The sequence below is a fragment of the Palaemon carinicauda genome, chromosome 2 (assembly GCF_036898095.1).
Source record: "Palaemon carinicauda isolate YSFRI2023 chromosome 2, ASM3689809v2, whole genome shotgun sequence".
Taxonomy (NCBI): domain Eukaryota; kingdom Metazoa; phylum Arthropoda; class Malacostraca; order Decapoda; family Palaemonidae; genus Palaemon; species Palaemon carinicauda.
Genome location: NC_090726.1, coordinates 185,252,137 through 185,272,030, shown reverse-complemented (window position 1 = coordinate 185,272,030; position 19,894 = coordinate 185,252,137). Strand labels below are relative to the sequence as shown.

Below are 19,894 nucleotides of genomic sequence, written 5' to 3'. Positions count from 1 at the left end.
CTAGTATGGGTGGCCCTGACTAGTACAGCTTGGCTGATCATGGCAATACACAAACCTTTCACCACGTTAAGGTATCCCCACTCAGAAAGGGATATATATATATATATATATATATATATATATATATATATATATATATATATATATATATATATATATATATATATGACTCAAAGGGCCTCAGTTAGATTTTGCCAAGTGTCTCTATCTTGAGGTTTTAAATCAATACTTCTCCATTCACCATCTCCTACTTCATGATTCATAGTCCTCAGCCATGTAGGCCTGGGTCTTCCAACTCTTCTAGTACCTTTTGGAGCCCAATCAGACGTTTGGTGAACTGATCTCTCATGGGGACTGCGAAGAGCATGGCCAAACCATCTCCATCTACCTCTCACCATGATCTCATCCACATATGGCACTCGAGTAATTTCTCTTATAGTTTGATTTATAATCCTGTCCTGTTATTTCATTCCCAAAATTCTTCTAAGGGTCTTGTTCCCAAATCTACAAAATCTCTTAGATGTTGTTTCATTGTCCTACCACAACTCGTGGCTAAACAGTAACACTGACCTCACTAAACTGATATATAGCCTGATTTTTATGTAATTTCTGGATTTCCAAATTTTACATAACCTTGCCATTGTCTGATTTGCTTTTTCAAATCTTTCATTAAATTCCGAATCTAAAGACCCTGTAACAGAGATCATAGTCCCTAAATATTTAAATGATTCTACCTCATTAATCCTTTCTCCTTCCAATGTTATTTCATCTTCCATTGCATATTCCGTTCATGATCATTTCTGTCTTTCTTCTATTTATCTTGAGCCCAACCTCCTGCGATATTTCATGCATTCTGGTAAGCAAGCATTGCAAATCCTGTGGTGTTCTGCTAACAAGGACAGCATCATCAGCATACTCTAGGTCTGGCAAATTCCTATCTCCAATCCAGTCCACTCCTTCACCATCTCTGACTGTTCTATGCATTACAAAATCTATGAGGAGGATAAACAACATAGGTGACAACACATTCCCTTGGAGTACTCCGCTGTTCACCAGAAATTCATTTAATAAGACTCCATTAACATTAGCTTTGCGCTTGCTATGCTCATGAACAGATTTGATCAAATTTGCATATTTAAGAGGAACTCCATAATAATGCAGGACTCTCCACAAAATTGGCCGGTGCACATTATCAAAGGCTTTTTCATAATCCACAAATGTCTATATTCTACGCATTGCTGTACAACATGACTCAAAATGAAAATTTGATCTGTACAACTTCTACCTTTTCTAAATCCTGGTTGTTCATCTCTTAGCTGTCCATCAATCTTTCTCTCTAGTCTCTTTAGACTATGCATACTATTTATTTTCATGACAACTGATATGTGTGATGTCTCTGTAGTTATCGCAATCAGTCAGATCTTTTATTGCCATTTTCCCCAACACTCCTAGCTCCCATTCATTAGGCTTTGCTTTTTCACGCCACATCCTACAAAATAATCTTGTAAGTATTCCGAGAGTCATTTCATTTTCGGCCAATATCATCTCGGCAGTTACTCCATCGTATCTAGGGGCTTTCCATCTCTTGGGTTTTTTTTAAGGATAGCTTCGACTCCAAACGCCGAATTCATTCATGGACACATCAAGGTCTTCCTCAAGCTTCAAGTGTGTCAATCAAATTATTCCCTTCATATCTCCTCTTCATGACCTCACTAAAGTCTTTCATCCAACATTGTCTTTCTTCGTCCAGCTCTGTTTTTTATGTGTATGTGCTTCTTCTTCTTTGCCACCATAGAGATTTCAATATTAATTCTATGAGCAATCCTTACACCATAGCCACTCTCTGAATTCATGGGTTTGTCAGCCTCATCTGCTTTCCTGTCTGAATATTTCCTCCAGTCATTCCTGGCTTTTCTTTTGACCCCACTATCAAAACTGGAATGTTTAGCATGCTCTACCTTGTAACTTTCATTACTTCCAAGAAAACTTTCAACAATCAATTTCTGTCTTTGTCTTTTTATAATATCCCAAGTATCATTAGATATCCATGGCTTTCTCCTTGTAACTGCATGTCCCAAAACTTCACTAACAACTGACTGTTTATTATTATTATTATTATTATTATTATTATTATTATTATTATTATTATTATTATTATTATTGATGTTGTTGTTGTTATTATTATTATTATTATTATTATTATTATTATTATTATTATTGTTGTTGTTAGCTAGGCTACAACCCTAGTTGGAAAACCAAAATGCTATAAGACCAAGTGCTCCGACACGGAAGAATAGCCCAATGAGGAAAGGAAAAAAGGAAATAAGGAAATAGATAAACAATATGAGAAATAATGAACAGTTAGGATAAACATTTTAAAAACAGTAACAACACCAAAACAGATATGTCATTTATGAACTATAAAAAGGGGCTTATGTCAGCTTGTTCAACATCAAAACATTTGCTGCAAGTTTAAACTTTTGAAATTCTACCAATTCAACTACCCGATTAGGAAGATCATTCCACAACTTGGTAACAGCTGGAATAAAACTTCTAGAATCCTGTGTGTTATTGAACCTCATGATGATGGAGAAGGCCTGGCTATTAGAACTAGCTGCATGCCTAGTATTACGAACAGGATAGAATTGTCCAGGGAGATCTGAATGTAAAGGATGGTCAGAGTTATGAAAAATCTTATGCAACATGCACAATGAACTAATTGAACGACGGAGCCAGAGATTAATATCTAGATCAGGAAGAAGAAAGTTAATAGACCGTAAGTTTCTGCCCAACAAATTAAGATGAGAATCCGCAGCTGAACACCAGACAGAACAATACTCGAAACAAGGTAGAATGAAAGAGTTAAAACACTTCTTCAGAATAGATTGATCAACGAAAATCCTAGAAGACTCTCATTAAACCAATCTTTTGTGCAACTGAAGAAGACACAGACCTTATATGTTTCTCAAACGTAAATGTGCTGTCGAAAATCACACCTAAAATTTTAAAAGTCATACAGAGTTAAGAAACATTATCAATGCTGAGATCTGTATGTTGAGCAGCCCGTGTCTGACCTATTTACAATCATACTTTTAGTTTTGTTAGGATTCAACTTCATACCCCATAATTTGTACTATGCACTAATTTTAGCTAAATCTCTAGTAAGGGATTCAGCAAACCTAGATCTACATTTAAGAGATGGAATTGATGCAAAGAGAGTTACATCATCTACATATGCAACAAGCTTGTTGCTAGAAATGAAGAGTTTCTACATAGGCAGTAAAGCATGTTAGGGTAGGAAATAAAGTGAGCAAGTGGTTTCCAGTAAGAGTGGGGCGATGACAAGGATGTGTGATGTTGCCATATTTGTTCAACTTGTTTGTTAATGGAGTTGTGAGAGGTGAATGCTTGAGTGCTTGGTCGAGGATTTTACAAAAAACTGATAGACGAGAGTGATCATGAGTGAGAGGTAAATCAGTTGTTGTTTGACAATGATACTGTATAAGTTTTGGAATCGGAGGAGAAACTGGGTCAATTAGTGACGAGTTTGGAAGGATGTGTGAGAGAAGGAAGATGCGAGTTAATGTGGGTAAGAGACAGGTTATGAGATGCGCGAGAAGGGAGGGTGGTGCTAGATTGAATGTCTTGTTGAATGGAGAGTTACTTGAGGAAATACTGTAGATCAGTTTAAGTACTTCGGGTCTGTTGTTGCTACAAATGGTGAGAGTGGAATCAGAAGTACCTCAGAGAGTGAATGAAGGATATAAAGTGTTTGTGGAAGTGAAGGGAATGGTAAAGAGTAGAGGGTTGGGAATGAATGTAAAGAGACCTCTGTATGAGAAACTGATTGTAAAAACTCTCATGTATGGATCGGAGTTGTGGGGAATGAAAGTGACGGAGAGACAGAAATTGAATGTGTTTGAGAAGAAGCGTCTTGGCAGTATGGCTGGTGTATCTCGAGTAGATAGGTTTAGGAACGAAGTAGTGAGGGTGAGTGTAACAAATGAGTTAGCAGCTAGAGTGGATATGAATGTGTTAAAGTAGTTGGGCCATGTAGAGAGATAGAAATTGGCTGTCTACTGAAGAAGGTGATGAATGCAAGAGTTGATGGGACAAGTAGAAGAACAAGGCCAAGGTTTTGGTGGATGGATGGAGTTAAGAAAGCTCTAGGTGATAGGAGGATAGATGTGAGAGAGGCAAATGAGAGTGCTAGAAATAGGAATGAATGTTGAGCGATTGTGACGCAGTTCCGGTAAGGCTCTGTTGCCACCTCCAGTCGCCTTGGTGTGCTAAGGTAACAGCAGCAGTGGATTCAGCATATGAAGATTTATTTGTGTTGGATAATGGGGGAGTGTGGGCTGTGGCACCCTAGCAGTACCAACAAAACTCTACTGAGTCCCTTGTCAGGCTGGGAGGAGCAAAGAGAAGAAAAATCTCCCTTAGTTTCATTTCTTTTATGCCGGGTACCTCCCAAATTAGGGAAGTGCCATAGTAAATAGATAATAATGATAGAATTATATATATATATATATATATATATATATATATATATATATATATATATATATATATATATATATAAAGACATGACAGTGCAGGCTCGTTCTTTGTGTATTTTTTTTTCAGGTAATTCCAGTAGTATTCATTTGACTTTTGTAAGTGTTACTTTATTATTAAGGACTCCCTAAAAATTACTTATCGTTCTTCACGAAATTGTGTGTCACAGGAAGCTAATGAAAATAAAAAATATTGTAATTAAATTAATACATTGGTGCTAGGCCCTGTAAATATCAACGGAATAGTTTTGTTACCTGTAGTAATCACAAATAACTTAATGTCCCACTGTCAGTTTTTTTTCACAATATTGTTATCTATTAGAATTTTGATATATATATATATATATATATATATATATATATATATATATATATATATATACTGTATATACACACACACACACACATATATATATATATATATATATATATATATATATATATATATATATATGTGTGTATATATATATATATATATATATATATATATATATATATATATATATATATATATATACATACATACATACATATAAATTACCAAAGGCACTTCCCCCAATTTTTGGGGGTAGCCGACATCAACAATGAAAAAAAAAGAAAAAAAAGGGGACCTCTACTCTCTACGTTCTTCCAGCCTATATATATATATATATATATATATATATATATATATATATATATATATATATGTGTGTGTGTGTGTGTGTGTGTGAAATATTGTTTGTGTGTGCTTGATTAGAGATATTTTTTTTCAATTCTCTTACCAAATGAGTTTGATTAGCTTTCCTCGTGCAATCTATTTCATGAGATTTGTAACACCTGACCATCATCTTAAGTGTGACTCTCTCTCTCTCTCTCTCTCTCTCTCTCTCTCTCTCTCTCTCTCTCTCTCTCTCTCTTGCATTTAACAAAAAATTACCCACTGTTTTACAGAAACGAGTTTCTGATACAATTCTTATCTGCTGCCAAGGTCACCTAACACTGACAGTCAGTTCTGAGAGAGACTTGGGACCATTTATAGTCGTCTTAAGTGTCCTGTAAGTACAAGAAATATCCTTTATTTTAGTATTTTCTAATTAGTCCGATTGAATTAAAGATATATAAATATTTTTAGCGTGAAATATGTTTCAAATGTTAATAGTTTGGTGAATAATATAGATGGGTAAATATTTGGTCGAAATTAGACTTACTGGTGGTGTTTTTTTTTTTTTTTTTTTTTAAAGTTTGGATTGCGAAGATTGATATTATTATTATTATTATTATTATTATTATTATTATTACTTGTTAAGCTGCAATCCTAGTTGGAAAAGCAGGATGCTATAAGCCCAGGGGCTCCAACAGGGAAAATAGCCCAGTGAGGAAAGGAAACAAGAAAAAATAAAATATTTTAAGAATAGTAACAACATTGATAAGGATAATTAGAGCTAGTATTTACTTGCTATATTAAAACTGAAAGTTACACTATCAACTTACTTATCTAAACATCAAATAAATAGAAAATTAATATTGAGGTCTCGCCTATAACCTGCAAATATTATGAACCTTTTATTTTCAGTAGAATTGGCACAAGATGAAGTAAACTAACATGAACAAAACTGTGACATCTATTAAATTTCAATAACAGAGTTTTATTGACTAACGATATCATCATTCACACACACATATCTTGTACAAGTTATTTTTTCTATGGCTAGACGTTTCACCTAACATTTGATGTAGGCCTACATGAGTCCTTTTTTTTATATTATTTATAAATCACAACTGTAGCCTACATACATTTCTCTTTATAATTTAGGATTTAGAAAACCCTTTGTGATGCTCCAAGCTAATATATGGGGAATCTAGGAATAGAGAGGTCGATGAGTAACTGAAATCATTTCTATGGATTGTTCCTATGGACTGAAACCTTATAAACTAATCAAACTTTATCTTCATGCATTAACTCAATTGGTCTTGTATCATAATCATTGTTATTCTTATAATACTTATTATGTTTTTTTTTTTTTATTATTCTCAGGTATATTGGTTCTATAATCGTGGTTCATCTATATTAAGCAGAAAAAATGTCTATTCTATTGAGATGTTGGGCATTTGCAGTGCTTCTATTGCAAGTCGCTTCTGCCGAGAATAACGGTAACGTAAATGATAAAATCTATGATTTTATCTTTAATTTATAATTTTTATTGTATTATTTTTTACTCGTATTAAAAGGTTATCCTTGATTTATGATTTTTTTTATTGTATTATTAGTCATTTACTTGAATTAAAATGTTCTACGATCAGATTTTTAAAGAATATTTACAGCCTATACCTGTATTTATGCCAATTCTGATTTTATTGAGAACGTAATTTCCTTGGCATTCCGGAATGAATGAAATTCTTATTCTGGTGGTAGGCCTATTTGGACCGATATTATCATGGTTTATTAACCCCTTTTAATTTTCACTTTATATAAGTTTAAATTTTGGACTGAATACTTAATTTTCATATCAGCTATATATCCAATAGTTATTATGATTATTAATATGCTTATCTTTATTTTATGTTTATGCGATTGCTCTTCTGGGAGTCAAACATCATTTTGTTGGCACGGCGAATAGAAATTAATAAGAAAAATAAAATGAAGGAGTGAAGAGAACAAAAGAAACATTTAAAAACATAAAACATTATTAAAATGCAAAACCAATATTTGCGGAGTGAACATTATCTAACTGTAAAATAAAGAAAAAAAAGTTACAAAATAAAAATCAGTTTAGCATTTGTGGTTGAATTTGACTTGTATTATTATTATTATTATTATTATTATTATTATTATTATTATTATTATTATTATTATTATTATTATTATTATTATTATTATTATTATTATTATCATTTGGTGTATTTCTTTACTTATATGTATTAAATTTGCTTCGGGCACAGAAATGACAAATTCATTTTTGCATTTTATATCAAGTAAAGTAAAGAAATACACCAAATGATGATGATAATAATAATAATAATAATAATAATAATAATAATAATAAATGCTGTTGTAGGGAACGTTCATTACTGATACTGAGTAACGAAACTTCCTCGTCCCTGCCTCGCAGCCTCGCTTGCAATTGTATTGCTACCATTCACAGTCCTGGAGTGTTCAGTTTATTACCAGTTCCAATTCCTACAGAGATTTTCACGATACGAAACGGTATTTGGGAGGCATTATTTATTAGGGTATTATTGTAATCTTTCGGTAATTTAGGTGTTATGCATTTTAATGTTGTCACAATTTTATTCTTTAACTTTTCTACCTAAGTTTAGTAAGAATAGAGCAATGTCTAGAAGAGGCGTAACGTAGCCTACCAGCCCCAGAAGTTGTTATTGAATAGCGTAGCCCTAAATGATGCTCCCTCATTCGAAATCTCACCCTGTAATACAATACAAAATTACCAAATAATTTATAGGAATCATGTTACACAGAACTATAAGTAAAACTAGACATCTTAAGTCCCTTTTTACCGAGTGTTAGTTGAGAAGGGACATTGATATCCTTGGCTAGGTTAGGGATCACTATAAAATCCATCTTGATGATTATAATGTCCATTTGTAAATGTTAACCATTTTTTTTCTCCAAATTCCAATTCCGTTAATTGATAATTCTAATGTTGGAAGTAAGGTTTAATTCTTTCAGTTAGTTGCACTGGGAATAAAAAGTCAAAATATTGCCCTGGAAGCTTCCCCGCGCACTGGAACGGTCCTGGAAGCTTCTCCTTTCACTGGGATAGTCCTGGAAGCTTCCCCTTTCACTGGCACAGTCCTAGAAGCTTTCCCTCGAACCTACAGTACTTTTGAAAGACCATATTAGTGAAGATCCCTTTGGTATATTTGCATAAATTATATTGAAAAAAGCCTAAGAAAAGTAATGTATAGTTGCCTAAAGTGTCGGGTAAATAAGTGTCGTATAAGAGTAATGGCGAATGGAATAGTTTTAGGGAATGTCTGGGTATCCGTCTTTAAATAATATCGATAGGAAATATAAGTTTGTGGAGATGAGTAAATGTCTTTGGGAAGCAATAGACTATCATTTCCAACCATCTTATTTTTTTTGGGGTACTCTACATAAATTTGATATTCAGTTCGAAAGGCCATTAAGTTACCCTTTGTGAATTATATCATATGCTTTTGAGTTCGCCTTTAATATATATACTGCTTATTAAACGTGGCCCTTGGCTGATTTTATGGCACTCCGCTTGCTGTAAATGGTTGCGCATAACTACAGTATTTTGTGCGTATATGTTTTACCGAAACTATAGAAACATTAACTACCATCAATATGCTTCCAATCTGTCTCATCTTATACATTTTGTGGGGATCAATCGTTTCATGACATTATGCTCAGAACCACACTGTAATATTTTGAGTCCCACCAAGTGCTATTACTGCTTGTCAGTACATAGGAGCTTGATGTTTTTCTTTTTTCGTGAGCGAAGCGAGCGCACGGTGGAGCAAAAGCCATTAGATTTTGGTAATATTTCAATAGAGTCTAATGGTTTTTGCTCAGCCGTGGGCTCGCTTCGCTCGCGAAAAAAGAATAACATCAAGCTCCAACGTACTGGCAAGCGGTAATGGCGCTGGGTGTAAATCTAACGAAATATTACCGAGCCACACAAATGTTCTAAGCGTTTAATGAATTATGTTAATTAGAAGATAAATCTTAACAGTGCAATGGTGCTAGTAAGCACAGACACCTAGGTAAGGGCTAATTATCCTTCACCCCCCTACACACTTAAGGGTACCTTGGTCCCAATGTTCTTACTTATTGTACATAAAAGTATTCCCGAATGACCCATAGAGAAAGATATAGGCTGCCATTTAAAATATGGACCCATTACTGTGTATTTTAGTATGAGAATACAAGACAGATAGTCTTAAGTGTAAATTGACTAAATTTTTATTACTTTACTAACCTCCTTTGATCTAATGAGTTTGGTCCTGCTTAATCAAGTATTCATTATCCTCTCTGGACCTAGTCCCGCCTAAATTGACCGAAAGAATTTTATGGTGAGTCCTTTAGTGAGATGTGGGTATGCATCCTAACCTAACCTAGGTTGCTAACCCTTCTGTGTCTTACATGTCTAGGAGTGGGTTTTGCTCCTCTATTGGATCCCACTTAACCCGACTTAAGGTGCATTAAATCATTAAGAACAACATTTACTTTGTACTGTACTTGTTACTTTTGTGTCCATCAAGAAAACGTGAATAGACCCTGAGAGTTTTGTTTCCCTGTACAGTATTATTAGAACAAAATACATTAAAAACTGTCAGTTCTAATAGAGCATGTCGTGTTTTTACTGCTTTGTGCTAGGTTGGAGCACCTAGTAGTAATAGATTTCTCACTGGAGAATCTGAGATATCGGAAGCAGATTATTATTATTATTATTATTATTATTATTATTATTATTATCCAAGCTACAACCCTAGTTGGAAAACCAAGATGCTAGAAGCCCAAGGGCTCCAACAGGGAAAAATAGCCCAGTGAGGAAAGGAAATAAGGAAATAAATAAATGATGAGAATAAATTAACAATACAGTATATCATTCTAAAAACAGTAACAGCGTCAAAACAGATATGTCATAAATAAACTATAAAAAGACTCATTTCAGCCTGGTCAACATAAAAGCATTTGCTCCAACTTTGAATTGTTCCGTAACTGAAATACAAACCATGCAATTTACATGGGGTAATTACTTCGGCGTAGCTGATTGACGAGCCATAAGAATTTTAACGAGGGTTTACTACCCCTCTGCTAGTTAGCGGGGGGGGTTAGGGAGGGGTAGCCTGCTACCCCTCCCCCTCACACACACCAGTGAAAGGTTCACTTTACTTTTGGCTCAGATGGCGATCGGAAGCCTCCGCTCCCATCCTCACTTGACGGCCATTATTGTTTTGTCTTTTTAACTTACCTTTTCTTATACTTAATATATTTAAACATTATTGATGTTTATATATATTTTTGTGTATAGAAAATAATAAGTTTCCTTTGCTTTCGGTGTTGTGCGGTGTGTGTGGTGTACGTTTACGAGAGTATCGCCGGCTTAGCCAGGTCACCACGATTCTCTTCTTGATCACGGCCGTTCACTCCAAGGCCACCATGGTTGCCTTCGTGGAGCCCGGGCCCTCTCTTGAGGTTGTTCACCTCTTACTCCGTACTACACCTACGATAGCTTCTCAGGGCCGAGTCGCTATTTCGTTTTATTTGTCTCAATTATTTTTATGAATATAATTGTGTTTTTAACTTTTCAGCTCGGGGCTCACGTCCCTTCAGGGGTCGGTGATCTTTGGAATATTCAAAGTCAGTTGCATATTATAATGTTATAATTCTGTTTTTGTTAACTTTTTCGCCCCCCCCCCCCCTCACCTGGGCATGGCTGGGGAGAGGGGGTTGCATGCCTACTTTCGTTCTTATGTTTTCTTTCCCTCGGGGTTTCTCTATGGAGTTTCACCCGGCGGAATTTCTGTTAAATAATTATTCTTTTTTATTTTCCAGTTTACGAAGCTGTTTCTTCGTGCCTGTTGTGTGCCTTCGAAGCAGAGCTGTCCTGTTTATGCCTGGGGAGTCGGCTGTTGCCGCCGTCTCTCGAGGCCATCGTCCGGGGCGTTCACATCTCTTAGAAGTTCCCCCGTGACTACTGCCAGCTCTTCAGTGCATCCTAGAACGATAAGGAGGTTCGCCTCCAGGGTAGTTAGTTAACTTCCCTTTTTACTTTTCCCTGGTCCTTAGGCGGTTATGCTCTTGGGGCTGAGTGGCCGCCCTTGTGACTTGCTCAAGGGGCTGAGCGGTTGCAAGGCTGGACCATGGTACTAGCGACTATGCTCTCGGGGCTGAGCGGTTACTTTTGTAGCTACGCTCAAGGGGCTGAGCAGCTGCAAGATCAGTCTGGCCCTCTCTCGTTCGCGAGGGAGGCCGCACTAAGGGCTCCTCTTCGGAGGATTGCTCCTTTTGTCTCTTCTACGAAGTGTCTCCTCCCGTTCACGTGAGAGGACACTCACAGAGACTCCTCTTCAGAGGATTGTTCCTGTTTACATCAGCTGATCTCATGGCCTTTCGGGGCTCCATCACCAGTCTCTTCTACGAAGTGCTCACCTCTCTCGTTCGCAAGAGAGGCCACTCATAGAGTCTCCTCTTCGGAGGATTGTTCCTGTTGACAACAGCTTGCTGTTCAGTCACTAGCACTTCGGTGTTTAGTGACAGGGAAACTTCGGTTTCTCTTTTTCCCTGACCCTTCGGGGTCTCGGAGCTTTAGTTACGCAGTTCCCTCGGGCTCTCGTAACTTTAGTCACTTCTACGCTTCGGTGATTAGTGACGGAGAAACTCCGGTTTCTCGTTGCGCTGACCCTTCGGGGTCTTGTAACTAATTCCCTCGTGGCCTTGCTACTCAGGCTACGTTAGACCGACCTTTGGTCTCTCGTCCCTCAGTGTACCTGCTGCCTGCTGTATCCGTTCCTGACTGCTGACGCGCCTTGGGTGCCCACGCCCCCGTTATCCAACGGGCTCCTCCCTTCGGGGCAGGAGAGACTTTCTCACACCTTGAGTAAGTCCCTAAGTGCCAGGTATCCCCTGCGCGCCAACGTTCCTTTGCACGCTAGCGCTCGACTGCTGTTCCTGCTGTTCCTGAGATTGCCTTCAGAGACACCCTGTTCCGGTATTCAGTTAGGCTGCTACCAACGTTCCCTGCGCATTTGCGCACATCGTTGTGGTTCCTGAGATAGCGCACAAGCGCTCACCAGCGGTTCAGCCTACGGTGTCTCCAAGTCTCTTCTACGAAGGACACCTCTCCTGTTCGCGGGAAAGGTACCTCAGAGACCACTCCTCGGAGTATTAAGCAGTACTTCAGTTGATCGTCGGCACTGAAGCAGACCTCCTGGTCCTCTTCAGGGGATGCCCTCCCTTTTAGGGACACATCCCAGTTCCTGATCTCCGACGATCTTCTGTTGCACAGGGGCCTACGATCTTCACGCGCGCGTAAGCGCTGAAGATCGCCCACGCGCGGGATGGCTTCCCGCGCGCGATCTTCGAGGCTCTTCCGCGGTTTTGCTGCTTGCGATCGTCGAGGATCGTTAGCCGACGATCTTCGTATACGCGCTAACGCGTAAGCACTAAAGATCGCCCGCGCGTGGGATGGTTTCCCGCGCGCGATCTTCGAGGCCCTTCCGTGTGCGATCATCGAAGATCGTTAGCCAACGATCTTCTGATGCGCGCTAGACGCGCAAGGACCGACGATCTTCATAACGCGCGTAAGCGCTGAGGATCGCCCCGCGTGCGATCTTCGAGGCCGTCCGCGCTCGGTTTTCCGCACACGATCGGCGACAGCCGTTAGCCGGCGATCTTTGGATCCGGCACAAGGCGTACAAGCGCTGACGATCTTCTTAGTACGCGTAACCGCCGAAGACCGTTCTGTGCGCGGGATGGTCTCCCCCGTGCAACCATTGAGGCTCACGCGATTATCACGGATCATCCACGCGCGGTTTCTCGCTCGTCCTCGGGCGTTTTTTTCCGCTCGTCCACAGGTGGGATGGTGGCCCGCGCACGGTCATCACGGATCGTCCGCGTGCGGATCGCCGTAGATCGTCCGCGCGCGGATCGCCGTAGATCGTCCGCGCGCGGATCGCCGTAGATCGTCCGCGCGCGGATCGCCGTAGATCGTCCGCGCGCGGATCGCCGTAGATCGTCCGCGCGCGGATCGCCGTAGATCGTCCGCGCGCGGATCGCCGTAGATCGTCCGCGCGCAGGTACCAAGGTTTTGCCGTGCGCGATCGCCGACAATCTTCGCACGTGCGTGAGCGCCGAAGAATGTGCGTGCTCGCGCGAATCGCCAACGATCGTCTTATATAGTTGGAGATCGTACGCGCGCGGGCACCAATGGTTTCCCGCTCACTGTCTCCGACGATCCTCTCTCGCGTTAGCGCCGACGATCTTCGTACACGCGTAGGCGCCGAAGATCGTCAGCTATATTTCTTCCGCGCGTAGGATGGTTTCCCACACGCAAGCACCGGCGATCTTTTATCGCCGAGATCGTTCGCGCGTGAGATGGTTTCCCACGCTATCGCCCACGATCTTTCACGCGCAAGCGCCAGCGATCTTCATACGCGCGGAAGCGCGGGGATCGTTCACGTGGGCGCCGATACGCCCACGCTCACGCGGGTTCGCGTGCATGCGGGCGCGGTTATACTGCTACGCATGTTTTATTCACGCGCTACCCAGATCTGTGCTTTTCGCTCGATCACCAGCATGATCGGCGCACCGTTCTCCGACACGATTGCGCCCTGATTACATCAGGGCTTATGGCGGTCAGGCCACCTTCGCGTTTCCCTCCCCCGCAGCGCCGAGCAGCGCCCTCTCCGGAGGGGGGGAGGTTTCCGGACAGGTCAAAGGTCTCTTCTCTCTTCATTGCAGATTCTCTACGGGCGAACCCTCATGGGTCAACTCTTCCAGAGGATCGAACGATCCCCTTCCCTTCAGAAGGACTCCCTGTCAGCGCGAGGGTTGGTCGGCATCCCTGGTGGGATGCCGTCGTCAAAGCGCTCATGCAGGTGATGAGCCTGTGCCTTCTGGCTGGGGTCACTAATCAGTAGCAACTTCCTCTCCTCCTGAAGAGGGTGAGAGGAATCCCTGGCATGGTATCTCCTCCAAGGACCATCCTGTCCCTTCGCGAGTCCTTACGCAGGCGATGAGCCCTCCTCAGACTTCTTCTCCCCTCCCCTGCGGATGAGCATTACCCATCCCCAGGAGGGTCGGAAGACCCGGTCCTCTCTCCCCCATCACTCTATAGGGAGAATCCCCGCCTCTTCCTGAGAAATCTTCTCGTGCGGAGGGGGCGAAAGCCTTACATCCTTTATCGCCGGGGTCCTGTTTCTCTCCTTGGAGGGATCCTAAGGCCCATTCTTCTGCAAGGACCCGACAGGACTCAGATGGACCCTTGGGGCATGTCTACGAGTCTCCCCAGGAAGAGCCTCTGGGGATGAGAGACCTCGCTGCCAGTCCATCAGGAGGAGAAGCTCCAGGGGTCGGAACTTGCGTTCTGGGAGGTTCTGACCCTCAGGAGAAACCTCAAAGGGACCCCAGATTCAGAGATTCCTCTTCGGTAAGGGAAGGATACGGTCCGGGACCGAATCTAATCACCCAAGGGCTCCCTTGGGCCAGTGCAGCTTGCCCTGGTCTCAGGGAATGAAGAGCGCCAGAGACTAGGCCGAGGGCCAGCTCTCCGAGCTTGTCTCCTTCAACAGTCCCGGTAGGTATCGAGCCCCTCCTTCCTCCCTGAATAGGGATTGGTGAGGGGACGGGCCCTCCGGGCGGAAGTCCAGTCCATGTTGGAGATATGCTCTCTCCAAAGGTGGCCAACGGGTTCCGAGGCCTCCTTAATCGTCTCCTTCCCTTCTCGACTCTGTATAGAGTTGTCAAACAGTCTCCGTTCAGCATGGCGACAGCAGACGCGGTCAGTCTTGCGGTGAGACCACAAGGCTTCATGTATATACTGGTCCGGTAGGACGCGTACTTTCGATCCCGGTTCACCCGTCCTCAAGGAAGTACTTTGGAGTTTGCCTGGATGGCTGATATACCAGTTCAAGGTGCTGTGCTTCGGTCTCTCCACAGCACCTCAACAGTTCACTGATGCTTCCACTCTGATCTCTTCACGGGCTCCCAGAATCGGCATCTGGCCCCTCCGTTTCCTGGGTGACTGGCCGATCCTAGCAGACTCGAAGGCATCCCTTCTTCGTTATCGGGACAAGTTCCTCGGACTTTACCAAGTTCTAAGGATCATGGTGGGTCTCGAGGAGTCCTCCCCTCAGCAACTCAGAGTCTGGTATACCTAGGCCTGGTCTTAGACACCAATCTCCCGAAGCCTTCCCTTCAGGCGACAGGATAGCAAGGCGGAGGAAGGTCGCGAGACCTTTCCCCTCACGAGAAGAACCTCCAACCCAATGTGGTTACGTCCCTCCTCCCTGGCCCGTCTGGTTTCCAACAGTCGCCTCAGGATGAGTTCTCTCCAGTGGCGACTCGGGGCGCGGGGGAGTCAGGGACACGACTCCCCGGACGCCGGGACCCCTAGGGGACTTCCGGAACGGACGGACCCCCTGGGGTGGGTAGCAGACGAGGACCTACAAGAGGGAGTGGACCTTCTTGTCCTTCCCCCAAACTTGATGCTGTTTTCGGACGGCTCAAAGAAAAGGGGGGGCCCACGTCCTGAACCATGGGACCTCAGGCCGGTGGTCAGAACCAGGAAGTACCTTCTCTAGACCTACTAGAGATGGAAACTGTGTTTCTGGCACTTCAGTAGCTCCACCTATCCTGGCGGACTACTCTGTGGTTGTGTGGATCAACAACATCACAGTGATGGCTTACTTGCCCAGACCAGGAGGTACTTTTCAGTACAGCCATCCCATCCTGCGGTAGAGATACCGGGATGGTTCGAGTTCCCCTCGGTCTCCTTAGCAGCTCTCTTGATTCCAGGCAAGGAATTGGCTCGCCGACAGTCTGAGCAGTGCGACATGGACACCACATTCCGAGTGGTCTTTGGATCCTCAAGTAGCCTACAAAGAATGACTCGGTGGGGCTCCCTCTGTGGACCGGCTTGCTACAGCACTGAGCTGCAAGCTCCCGCTGTACTGCTCCCCGGTCCCGGACCCCTAGGCCCTCTGGTAGGATGCCTTCCAGCAACGGTGGGACAACATCGATGTGTTCGCCTTCCCCCGTTCTGGCGGATGAGGAGAGTACTCTACAGGACCAGAGTATCGGTCAGTCTCAATGACCTCCCTAGCTCCGCTAGGGCCTCTCGCAGGAGGCTCACCAGTCCCTCTGTAACTCCTTACGGAGCCTCTGAGGGAACCCCCCCACGTCACCGGTTACTCACACAGCCACATGCCATCATCCTCCGCAGAGCCGTAACTTTCTCCAACTTCCCGCCGGGAGACTATCCAGCATCTCCTCTAAGAGAGAGGTTTTTTTGCAACAAGTTGCGATTAGGAGTCCTGGACACCTGCGCAAATCTTCCGCAGTAGTCTCCTAGGCGAAGGGGCGAGTTACTGTGGTCGATGTCCTGGAGAGGGTATCCCTCCACATGATGCCGCTTCCAGCAGTAGCGGAGCTCCTCGTGGGATTGCGGGATGGAATGTGCCTTTCAGTTTCGGCTGTGAAAGGCTATCCCTCAGCCTTAGGTCTTGCCTCCAGGCTCTAGGGATAGACATTTCTCCCTCGCTGGAACTGTTCCTTCTCATGCGAAGCCTTGTCCTCTCCTGCCCTCAGTCGAAGGCGAGACCTTCTCCTTGGGACGTGGTTCGAGTCCTCAAGTCTCTAAAGAGACCCTCTGATGAACCACTACGTAAGGCCCCAGATCTCCACCTTACTGGGTAGACAGTGTTCCTGCTAGCCTTATCTTCAGCCAAGCGAGTCACATGGTCTCTCATACGACCTCGCCCATTCAGAGGGATATGGGGAGGCAACATTCAGGTTCGTCCCTGAGGTTTGTTGACAAGACTCAGAACCCGGGAGTGCCGGACCCACTGTTCGACTCTTTCCAGGTTTCGAGTCTCCGTCCTGTAGCAGATGACCCAGACCATCTCCTACCTTGCTGGTAGGGAGTCTGAGGTGGCGTCTTAAGAGAACGGCTGCAGTTCGTCTCCAGGCTCAAGCCTCGTTCGTGGACCCTGGGAAATGAAGAGAAGGGTCTCCAGGAATACCATCTCGGCCCGGATTCGCAGTGTGTTACACCCGGTCTTGAATCCTGACCCTTCTCCGTCGCATCGCCCTAGAGCCCATGATGTCAGGGACATCATGGGCTCTTCATGGAGCATCATTAGCTATTTACACATATTTGCCCGCCAGCCCTGTCCCCCAAGATAAGTCCTACCTCAAAGTAAAGTGAACCTTTCACTGGTGTGTGTGAGGGGGAGGGGTAGCAGGCTAGCCCTCCCTACCCCCCGCTAACTAGCGAAGGGGTAGTAAACCCTCGTTAAAACTCTTATGGCTCGTCAATCAGCTACGCCGAAGTAATTACCCCATGTAAATAGCTAAGGTTTGTATAGTTAGGAAAAATACAAATTATCCATGAATTTGTCATCTTTTGAAGTTCTACTGATTCAACTACAGGTACCCGATTAGGAAGATCATTCCACAACTTGATAACAGCTGGAATAAAGCTTCTAGAATACTGTGTAGTATTGAGCCTCATGATGGAGAAGGCCTGGCTATTAGAATTAACTGCCTGCCTAGTATTACGAACAGGATAGAATTGTCCAGGAAGATCTGAATGTAAAGGATGGTCAGAGTTATGAAAAATCTTATGCACCATGCATAATAAACTAATTGAACGACAGTACCAGAGATTAATATCTAGATCATGAATAAGAAATTTAATAGACCGTAAGTTTCTGCCCAACAAATTAAGATGAGAATCAGCAGCTGAACACCAGACAGGAGAACAATACTCAAAACAAGGTAGAATGAAAGAATTAAAACACTTCTTCAGAATAGATTGATCACCGAAAATCTTAAAAGACTTTCTCAATAAGCCAATTTTTTGTGCAATTGAAGATGACACAGACCTAATGTGTTTCTCAAAAGTAAATTTGCTGTCGAGAATCACACCTATAATTTTAAGTCATACAAATTTAAAGAAACATTATCAATACTGAGATTCGGATGTTAAGGAGCCACCGTCCTTGACCTACTTACAATCATACTTTGAGTTTTGTTAGGATTCAACTTCATACCCCATAATTTGCACCATGCACTAATTTTAGCTAAATCTCTATTAAGGGATTCACCAACCCCAGATCTACATTCAGGGGATGGAATTGATGCAAAGAGAGTAGCATCATCTGCATATGCAACAAGCTTGTTGTTTTCTAGGCCAAACCACATGTCATGTGGTATATTGCTGTATATTGATATCGTCCCTTTTGTCCATACATAGAGGGAAATAGGTAGGTTTTTATATCTCTACGACTTATCCAAATGGTGTTTCAAGTGATGTTCTTATTGTGATTATATGAGTAACTTACAGTCTACTTTTCATCCAAGGATAACATTCTATTATTCTTCCTTGAAGGATTTGTGCGATCTGAGACTCTTCACAAAGATCTTATACAGTACATTATCACCAGTGTTTAATCTCTTTCAGTTTCTTTTTATTTGTGTGTCATTCTCTGTCAGTCATTTGATAAATTATGTTTCATTAAAATATCTATATGTCCATCCGCAAGTTTTTCCAGTTCATTAAACGTCACGCAAAGCCCTCTTCAATTGTTGTGTCTTGTTACCAGAGTGATTTTCTTAATTTTTTATCAATCTCAGGTATGCCTCCGATGTCATCAGTGATTTCATTCTGAAAAGATTTACAAAGGCGATGACAGTTTCTGGTTTGAATTCATCCTCATTAGTTTTATATTTTGGGGTCATAATAAGCTAAATTTTAATGAAGGCACAATATAGAAATGTGATAGTACATATGGGTTTGGATAAAGTTATCCACGTTGTCAATAACGTGCCATAGTTTACACGTCCAACTAGGTAGGGGGAAAGAATTATTGGGAACTTTTAGTAGTATAGAGAAACAGCTCTCTTGAGATCTAGCCTACCTCTAGATTAGCTAGACAGGGACTGTGCTTGAGAAATGTCAATATCAAACATTAAGGGTTTAAAGCCTACTCATGAGTGGCAGAGGCAAGGGTCAGTGACATTGTCTTAGCAAGCAGAACAATGCCCTAGAAACTGACCTTATACATATGATCACCACCCAGGCCCCCTCTCCACCCAAGCTAGGACCAGGGAGGGCCAGGCAATGGCTGCTGATGACTCAAAAGGTAGACTGACCCAGGAGTTGGACCTGTAGGATCCCCCAAACCACCAAGCGTTAGCTCACAAGGATGGTAAGCTTGCAGACACTAAAAGAACTAACGAGTTTGAGCAGTACTCAAGCCCCAGTCCTGCAATAACCAGGCAGAGACGTTACTAATAGGGCACAATTTATGATGCTATACACTATCTTTTTATTTGATGTCTCTAAATTACATGCTCGGTAAACGCAACCAAAAACAAGATGCATAATTCTTGGTAAAATAGACTTTTGTTGGCCATTCTCAAAATTTAGAGCACGGTATGCTACCACTGTAGTGTTGACATCCCAGTTCAATGGGTGTTGGAATTTTGAATACAAGACATGCTTCATGTTTTTCATTCATAATATAGTAACTGGTAAGGGCATGCTTATCCTGCACACTTGAGAAACAAAGTTATATAGCCTTTATTTTTTATTTAACCCCAGTTCATACCTTATAACTTGAGTAACCAAATTCTAATATAA

The 19,894-nt window shown here is 42.4% G+C and overlaps 2 protein-coding genes across 2 annotated transcripts in view; both read left to right on the top strand.

Annotated features, from left to right (window-relative positions):
* The first annotated feature begins 3,717 nt into the window (after nucleotides 1-3,717).
* On the top strand, nucleotides 3,718-4,044 carry LOC137621546 (uncharacterized). Its single transcript, XM_068351933.1, has one exon. The coding sequence runs from the start codon at nucleotides 3,718-3,720 to the stop codon at nucleotides 4,042-4,044; it is 327 nt and encodes a 108-aa protein (XP_068208034.1).
* Nucleotides 4,045-5,466: 1,422 nt separating this feature from the next.
* The window catches only part of LOC137621540 (uncharacterized), a 47,609-nt gene continuing 33,181 nt past the window's right edge, over nucleotides 5,467-19,894 (top strand). The window contains exons 1-2 of the mRNA XM_068351920.1: nucleotides 5,467-5,593; nucleotides 6,574-6,689. Coding sequence (XP_068208021.1) covers nucleotides 6,620-6,689 — 70 coding nt within the window. The 5' untranslated portion in view covers nucleotides 5,467-5,593; nucleotides 6,574-6,619. The remainder of the gene's footprint in view (nucleotides 5,594-6,573; nucleotides 6,690-19,894) is intronic.

What these genes read in the sequence shown, in the direction of transcription:
- LOC137621546 (XM_068351933.1), top strand. Translation starts at nt 3,718, where the DNA reads ATGGTGAGAGTGGAATCAGAAGTACCTCAGAGAGTGAATGAAGGATAT.